The following is a 9,155-nucleotide window of genomic DNA, read 5'->3' as shown; positions in this document are numbered from 1 at the left end:
CCTTTCCATGTGAAAAATATTCACATTCTCTCCTGTTTTCACAACAGCAGTGATACTGTCCAAAAATATACAGTAAAGCGTTCCTAGACTACACTAATCGCTTTCACAGGCAATTCTTCGCAACGGCTCTGCCAGATCCTACCGGATCCAGTTACACAGACTTTATAAACAGTGTGAAATTCCTGAATGTTCTGATAAAGGGCAGGTGCTGATGATCCCAATGCTGATAAGCTAAGATTTCAATGTAATTATCCGCAATACTAAACAAAATATTGGATTTCAACATATAATGAACATAGTACAAAAGTTGACAAATAAAGCAAGACATTAATGAAAGACAATATCTGAGAAATCCATCGTTTTTTCTTTTAAATATGTCCGCTCAGAACAACTTAGTAAGGATAAACGTCCACACCAAGAATTGTTCTTGTGTTTATTAGGTTCTTAGACTTATTATCTTATCAAGCTTAATCAGTTGTCAATATTGGTCAACATACATTTGACCCCTCACCCCTATCAACCAATCACCTTATGACCTCTGAACCCGCTGCTTTACAGTCCTTGATTGACCCCTAGTGTTAATAAAACAGATAATATAAACATTTCCCTGCCGGCCAAAAAATTGTTATAGATGTCAGTGAACCATTATGTAAAAATTTACACCCTGCATAATGTAAGATAGATCATATTTCCTGTTAAACATCTTGATTAAATATACAGAAAATTTGGGAAGCATGTGGTTTGCTGTAAGTTGTACAAGCATTCTAGAAAAAAAACAAGAGTGATTGAAGCTTTGTTCATGAACATTAGCCTGTGTTTGATTTGTATTAATGCCAAATTAAGGCGTTTAAGGCTGTCTGGAAAATGCTGTGGCATATTTGAACAAAGGCTTTAAACAAATCCACATTAGTATAATCGTACATCACTGATGCTTATTTACAGAGTAAACACGCCATCTAGTGGTTATGCAGTGCACTCACTTTCAAATACTGCACTGAATAGAAATGAAATGAAATCTAGATTATTGATGATTATATCCTATGAAGACTTTTTCCTCCATGGATATAGTCTTTTTACAATGGATAAACCAAATGCTATACTGAGGTTTCATATTGTTTCTTATCCTCAGTCATGTCATCTTAAATGTACAATATAATAATGTAAAATATAATACACCAGTACAATACAATGTTAATTTGACTGTTAAGACAGTAGGATTTATATGAAATATATTTTGGTTAAAAATGGATTTTAAATTATAAATTAATATAAATTAAAATCAGTTATGTATATCAGAAATATATTCATCAGCTTGCCCTCTCTAGTTGCTCCATGCATAAAATTTAACATTTATAATTGATTTAAGGCTGGCTCCGATTGCCATGCATTATTTAATCAGAACACAGAATAACCTGCTGACAAATACAGCCTTCCATTAATATTTAATGATTAATAAGGTAAAATAATAATAATAATAACTTCATAGTTCACTCATGAAGAATTAAGAATTATTGTTTTAACTTTAAGTAGAAGCTGAATTAACATTACATAAACATTACCATGCTAACATGAATCAGTGATATACACACTTACAGTACCAGTAAAACGTCTGGATACACTTGACTGAATGTTTCTCTTGATCGTCAAATCTTTTTGATCGAAATCTTTCTTAAAATTAGTTTTATAGGTGAATATAAATTGTGCCTTTGCCTGAATTTGTTTACAAAATTAGTAACACTTTAAAAGTTCTATTTGTTAACATTAGTTAACATGAACTAACAATGGAAAATACTTCCAAAGCGTTTATTCATCTTAGTTAATGTTAATTTCAACATTTACCAATACATTATTAAAAAAAGTTGTCATAATATTAGCAACATGAACTAACAATTAACAGTTGTATTTCTATTAAGTAACATTAACAAATATTAATACACACTGTAACGTATGTATTGCTCATTGTTAGTTAATGTTAGTTTATGTCTTAACTAATGGGACCTTATTGTAAGGTGTTACCACAAAAATATTATTATTATTATTATTATTATTATGCTCCAGCATTCCATTGACATAGGATGAGCGGTTTGGAAAATGAATGGATGGATGAATTTATTATTATTGTTGTTATTATTATTATTTTTTTTAATCTGATGAGGTGGACCACCATATAGTGAAGCAAAAGCAGTTTTCACATGTCCTACATAAATGGGAACTCCTTCAATACTGTTTAACAAGCATCCCATGGTGCACTACATATATTTGACTGACATGAGTAATCAAAGCTGCAATCTAGGCAAAGGGTGGTGAATTTAAACAAGCTCAAATATTATTTAGGTTTTATTTGTTAGATATTTTTGGTCACAATACTGCAATTTGTGTTAATTCATAGCTTTTGGTTATTTCAGTACTATTCCAAAATGTAGGAAAAAAGTAGCAATATTGAATCAATAGGTGTGTCCATTCGTATATAAACAGCCTTGTAATGCCAGTTACTATGCAACACTACATATGTTTTGAACTATGAACAGCTCTTCCAATCCTTGCCTAGTTGCCAAGGCAACTTGGCTTTTTTCATTTATCGGTTCTTTTGTTCAACCAAACCAAAAAAAAAAGAAAAAAAAGAAGGAAACTCCTTGAATTCCTCAGACACATCCTTAAAACACATGTGTAATCCGGAGGTTAAGCACCTCAAATGAACTGAGGTGCATAACCTCCAGAACATAGTGAAGAGCCAATACTGACTCAATCAGATAAGAACGTTTCAGCATACTTGTTAAAAACTTTATTCATAGTCTCGCCTCTCCTCTGACTGATCATATTTCCCTATGGAAATCAGGCAATGTGATTGTATTGTGTGGGTGTGGTCTCTTCTCAGAAGAGTTGGGGAGGGTTTTCTGGGGTGTGAGAGTGTATTTATGAACTTCACCCGGAATTCCTGTCTGTATACCCACTGCTTCTACAGAACAGCACCAGTGTGACACCAACTGCACAAATACAGGTATATGCCTTTTTTTTGCTTTTTTTCTCATTTTCAAAACTTTCTAAGCAGCTTCAGGGTTAATATATTTGAATTTGGTGTTTGTGTTTGCATAGCAATGTGTGTGGCTGATGAGTTTTGCCAATGCAAACAGAAAGAGGTCCTGTCATGTTGACATGAAAGACATATTGAGATTTTTACAGATATAAAAAAATAGTTTAGTTTTACTTTTGCTAGTTTTGGGTGATTCACGGGCCCAGTGAAATCCACAGGCCTAAATTCATGTTTTAACTAGTAAAAAGTGAATCAGTATGACATAAACATTACCATGCTAACATGAATCAGTGACATACGTACTTCTTACACTATCAGTCAAACATCTATACACCTGACTGAAAGTTTCTCTTAGTCTTCAAATCAGTCTTCATATTCACTTTTGAAAGAAAGATTGTACTTTTGCTAGTTTTAAACACACGCCTTTGTGTGGTTCACAGGCCCGGGGAAATCCGCAGGCCTACTGACGTCTAAACTTGCAGTGTTCAAGTGGCAATCGAATGCAGATTGCACAATAATAAACTTTTGCTGTAGGGGATCAGAGGTTGTAGAAATGAATGCTTGCGTGCAACTTTTGTACAGATATTCCACATTCTTGCTTTAAAAGCTGAAACATGTTAGCCGTGTAAGTTATGATGCACCCTAAGCCATTTCAAGGGAACTTTCTTTCATTTAACATGCCTCTCTGTTAAGAAGAGTATGCATTTATTACGATTCACACAGGGTTTTTAATAACACTGCATTATCTGCTATTGTAATCATCCCCTCCGGCTCACCATTCATACAGTGCAATGGGTGTGGTGGGTGGTTTCATGGATGAGTGAGTCATCAACTCATGGGAGCATGTAATATACTCCAGGGAACCAGTAATACAATTTATATCATTTTTTAAAACAAACATTGACAAAAATTGATTGGTGTTTTCAAAAACTGCTTTACTTTTATCACTCAAATGCCCCCTTATTAACCTTAGTTTATATGTTAGAGACTATGTTTTAGTTGAAAGATTGACCTTGTGCATTCAGAATGGTGAATTTGCTTAAAGAAATAGTTCACTCCAAAATGAAAATTTGTTGAAAATTTTTTCTTAACCTCATGCCATTCAAGATGGTAGAACAGTTTGTTTCTTTATCAGAACAGATTTGGAGGAATTCAGCATCACATCACTTTCTCACTGCAGTGAATGGGTGCCGTCAGAATGAGAGTCCAAACAGCTGATAAAAACATCATAATAATCCACAACACGACTCCAGTTCATCAGTTAACTTCTTGTGAAGGGAAAAGCTGCATGTTAAATCCATAATTAGGATGTTTTTAACTTCAAACTGTTTCTGGGCAAAATACCAGTCCACAATCCATAATAACGCTTCCTCCAGTGAAAAAGTCCATCATGTTGTCCTCGCACATTAAAAACATATTTGTTTAGAACTGTTTTCACTTGTAAATGGTGCTTGATTTGTGCATATTTCTGTCCTGATTCAGACGAGATGACTTTTTCATTGCATGGAGAAAGCAATTTTATGGATAGAAGACTCAACAATTTTAAGTTAATAACATCTTAACGATGGATATCTTTATGACATTAATTGATGGACTGGAGTCGTGTTGTGGATTTCTGTGATGTTTATATCAGCTGTTTGGAATCTCATTCTGACGGCACCCATTCACTGCAGAGGATCCACTGGAAAGCGATGCCATGCAAAATATTCTCTAAATCATTCAAATGAAGAGACAAACTGATTTACATCTTGGATGGCCTGAGGGTGAGTAACCTTTCAGCAAATTTTAAATTTTGGATGAACTTTAATTTAATAAAATAATGTTTTCATTAAAAAAAAACATATTTTAACAGTATAGCATGGCCAACTCAGTGCATAATAAATTGCTTTTGCAAAATTAACAATGCCTTCTTGTCTGGATTTCAGATATTATGGATGTAAGTACCGTTTTTATCACCTCAGTCATTCTATTTATCCAATGTAGCACAACAAATATCATGTTATAATTTCCATTATACTCCGTTTCAGCTTTCAGATGCCCTTGACTTCCCACAGCAAAATAATCAGCAGGCAGGAGGTCCAGTATGGCCCGGCCAACCAGCCAACCCCACCTGGCCTGGTCAGCCTGCTAACCCCACCTGGCCTGGTCAGCCTGCTAACCCCACCTGGCCTGCGCAGCCAAACCAACCAGCATGGCCTGGACAGCCTGGGCAGCCTACCGCTCCTGGGTGGCCTGGACCTGCACCACAAACCGGCCCTTATGCTGCTCCTGGCCAAGCTCCAAGAGCACTAGTAAGATGTTTTCACTCTTCTTGGATTTGTACAACCATCATATTGTTTGTTCTGTAGAATACAGTTTAAATACCCATGGCTGGTGAAACTCCACATTTTTAGATTTTTGTTGAGTGAACGTTCTGTGTTAAATACAGTGCAGTGGTTCTTAGTTATGCCCTTTTACCATGCATTTACTTTTTTTTTTGAAGACTGTGCCATTTGACCTGCCGCTACAAAGTGGAGCCTATAACAAGATGCTCATCACCATCGTTGGAGAGGTCAAACCTAATGCTAAACAGTAAGAACAACAACAACAACACAATAAACAACAGTTTAGCAATCATCTGTCATTAACGATACAGTACATGCACTTATTAATATTTAGGCCTAAATTTAAGATTCATGTATTGAATTGCGAATGAAATTTCATCCATTTGGATTACACAGTTTTACATAAACTAATAAACCTGTGATGCATATATGTCATACAAAAATGAAATAGGTAAGATTTCTGCACTGGTTTATTATTAACTATTTGCATCTATTTTATTTCAATCTGTCTATTTTATTTCAATAGTTTTTCAAAATGCTTTTATTCAGCATACATTTTTCTCTGTAAAAACAATTACACTCATTGAGTTAAAAAGTATGAATACCGTTAAAATATGGCTAGCTGTGGAACAAGCAATATTCAATTGTTCAGTTATGATAAATAAATATATAAACGCGGTTATTGTGTTTTTAAAACACATTAGTACTATTATTAGTACTGTTAGCCCTAATAAAACTAATTACTGATACTATTATTAGTTCTAATAAAACAAAACAAAAAAAGATTATTAGTACTATTACAGAAATCATACTTGTTTTTGTGTGACTGACAAATATGCATCACATTAAGTTTATTAATTAGTTTATGTTAAAACTGTAATCCACGTGAATGGAAATTTTATATGCAGTTTAAATACATAGTTTAAATTTAGGTCTACAAATTTTTATAAGTTTAATATACATGATAAAGTACATAATAAATTGTGTTGATACATTTTGGTAAGATTACAAAGACAAACATTTTGCTTGTAAATAATGTGCACCGATGAACTGTTCACAGTGAGATCAAGAACTAGTATTAAATAAAGTTAAATTAAAGGGGTCATATGATGCGATTTCAATTTTTCCTTTCTCTTTGGAGTGTTACAAGCTCTTAGTGCATAAAGAAGATCTGTAAAGTTGCAAAGACTAAAGTCTCAAATCCAAAGAGATATTCTTTATAAAAGTTCAGAGTCAGCCACACCTACCTAAAACGGCTCGTTCTAACACGCCCCCACATATCTACGTCACGATGCGGGAAGATTTGCACAACGCCACCCAAATGTTCACGCAAAGAAAGAAGGCGTAACTTTTATTCTCGCTGTAGTATTGTTGTTGCCGCCGCCGCCATGTCGTGAAGGCGCTGTGTGATTCACTGTGAAAGCGGAACTACTTTGTTTGACCTTCCAAAAGTGGACGATATCACTTCGTCATGCCTGGAGCTGATCCGTGCTGGTCGCTGAGGAAATACATCAACTTCGCGCTGTGGATCGCCGGATCGGCTTTCACCGTGGACGAAGCGGAGTCCAGCCCGGGGTCGTCACATGTGGTTGCCGCAAGCCCACCCGCCGCCGCTCACTCAAGCCGGCCGTGTGTGACGCTTTGTTTCGTTGTGAAACCGAAACTACTTTGTTTGGCCTTCCAAAAGAAATCAGAGCACACCTCACTTTTCAGACCGATGAGCTTTGTAAAAATCGACGCGTTTCCGAAAGGCGGGGCATAGAGGAGAAACAATAATGTACAGTATGTGGAAAATAATGTGTTTTTTTAACCTTAAACCACATAAACACATTGCATTACACCAAATACACAAAATAATGTTATTTTTAGCAACGTCATATGACCCCTTTAAGAAATTGCACGTGGCCAGTTTTGATTTCATTGTTATTATATAACAATTATCACAAGCTTCTTATTTGTGATGTCCCCTTTGTTTTTTATGTGTATTCTTATATTATCTCTCCCAATTAGTTTCACAGTTAATTTAAACAAAGGCAACGACATTGTGTTTCATCTAAACCCTCGCTTCAATGAAGGCGGAAGGCAAGTGATTGTACGAAACAGCATGATTGGAAACCAGTGGGGCAGAGAAGAGCGCGAGCTCCCCTCCTTCCCGTTTGTCCCAGGAAAGCCTTTTGAGGTGAGCATGGCACCAAACAATTTTGTTTCTTTTTCATCTCGGTGGTTTTATTTAGATTAAACAAATGTCTTAAATATTTACTGTCAGGCCCTCATTGTGTTTAAAGACATTAGAGAAGGTCTAAGGTATCAGATAACTGGATGTCAGTGTGTAAAAGCAGAAAAAGAGGTCCTGAAATAGCATCACTAAAAATACTGCAACAAAACTCTTTTGCAAGGTTATGCATTTGTCTCCTGCCATGTTTGGTCAAAACTACATGCTCTGTTCCATGCTTGTTCAATTGCAACTGATTAAATTTGTTTTGAATTCCAGCTGAAGATCTTATGCACTGACACTGAATTCAGAGTGGCTGTGAACAAAGCGCACCTTCTGGAATTCAAACATCGGACCCGTGAGCTCAACCAGATCAGAGCTCTTAGTATCTTCAATGATGTCACCCTTAACTCTGTTAATGTGGAGACACTGCAGTGAAATCATACTGCAGATTCTGTCATAGACAAGTCTTTTAACAATGTTTTTTTTAACCTCCAACAATCATCTTTTTTTAAACACTGTGCTTGTCAGTAAGATTTTATATTTACTACAGATGTTAGTGATATGAATTTGCATGCAAATCCTGTTTTTCTCAATGCTGTAGTTAGCTTTGCCACCTCTAGGTGGGCCTGTTACTATCCAGGAAGGGTTAGGTTGTGATATGGGTCAATGATGGGGTTTAAAGGAAAGAAATATTTAACAGAAAATTAGCAAGATGAATTTTATATTGATATGCGAGATATATGATACTGAAGTACCATTGATTATACACTTGCAATGTCCGCTGCATTTATGATGCTACTCAGAATAATGGTGGTGGTCATAGTAGGGAATGTGATATTGGCCAGTCAAGAATAGTGCATAATTCATGTGAAATTAGAACTGGAATAAAATAGGATACTATGAACTGTAACCAGTGCCAAAAGATGATTCTTCTTGGTTTAATGATCCCATGATTAAAGAAACAAACAGATGTAAACACTGAGTGGTGTGCATGTAATTACAATCCTCTGTGAGACGTGTGTATTACACTTTTACTGCCAGCTCCTAATATAAATAAAATAACAGCAGCGTAAACTGAAGTCAAGGCAGTGTTACATTTTTAATCATGGAAACAGTCTGTCAGAGACGCACTGACAGAAATCTAATAGACCTGACCTCAATTATGCAGAGGTCTATTTATGTAGTGCCTATAGCACCTGATGACTCTTCAAAGAGTTGAACCCTGTTGCAACCCACAGATGAAACCTCCAGCATTGTATAACTAATGTGCACAAAAAAAAGAATGTTCCATTGTGTCGTGATTGTGTTTCTGTGTATTTTACATCATAAAAGCTATATTAACCCACTCATATTATATTACATACATATATATATATATAGTGTATTTTCTGGTTTAAACTTATCAGAAAATGTGTGAGATTCCTCAAATATGGTATCCTTATCTGTCCAATAGGGTGATTTTAATGATTTTTGTCATCACTGATTTTTGTGATTCAATGATGGTTTGCTATAGATTTGTATTGTTAATTACTTATAGAAACAGAAGCCCAAAAGAATGCAATTAGTAAACAAACCAATAAATAAC

At 35.3% G+C, this 9,155-nt stretch overlaps 1 protein-coding gene across 1 annotated transcript; it reads left to right on the top strand.

Annotated features, from left to right (window-relative positions):
• The first annotated feature begins 2,868 nt into the window (after positions 1-2,868).
• On the top strand, positions 2,869-9,155 carry LOC107729302 (galectin-3-like). Its single transcript, XM_016539772.1, has 6 exons — positions 2,869-2,998; positions 4,957-4,967; positions 5,059-5,322; positions 5,514-5,602; positions 7,366-7,534; positions 7,847-9,155. Exons 2-6 carry the CDS (start codon positions 4,962-4,964, stop codon positions 8,003-8,005), a joined length of 687 nt encoding a protein of 228 aa, XP_016395258.1. The 5' UTR covers positions 2,869-2,998; positions 4,957-4,961; the 3' UTR covers positions 8,006-9,155.

The sequence above is a fragment of the Sinocyclocheilus rhinocerous genome, unplaced genomic scaffold (genome assembly GCF_001515625.1).
Source record: "Sinocyclocheilus rhinocerous isolate Xijiao unplaced genomic scaffold, SAMN03320098_v1.1 scaffold1268, whole genome shotgun sequence".
Classification (NCBI taxonomy): Eukaryota; Metazoa; Chordata; class Actinopteri; order Cypriniformes; family Cyprinidae; genus Sinocyclocheilus; species Sinocyclocheilus rhinocerous.
The sequence above is the reverse complement of the archived record's forward strand: the minus strand, read 5'-3'. Positions and strand labels throughout refer to the sequence as shown.

What these genes read in the sequence shown, in the direction of transcription:
- LOC107729302 (XM_016539772.1), top strand. An exon ending in GCCAAGCTCCAAGAGCACTA is followed by an intron (nt 5,323 to 5,513) that starts GTAAGATGTTTT and finishes TTTTTTTTGAAG; the next exon opens with ACTGTGCCATTTGACCTGCC. An exon ending in TCCCAGGAAAGCCTTTTGAG is followed by an intron (nt 7,535 to 7,846) that starts GTGAGCATGGCA and finishes TTTGAATTCCAG; the next exon opens with CTGAAGATCTTATGCACTGA.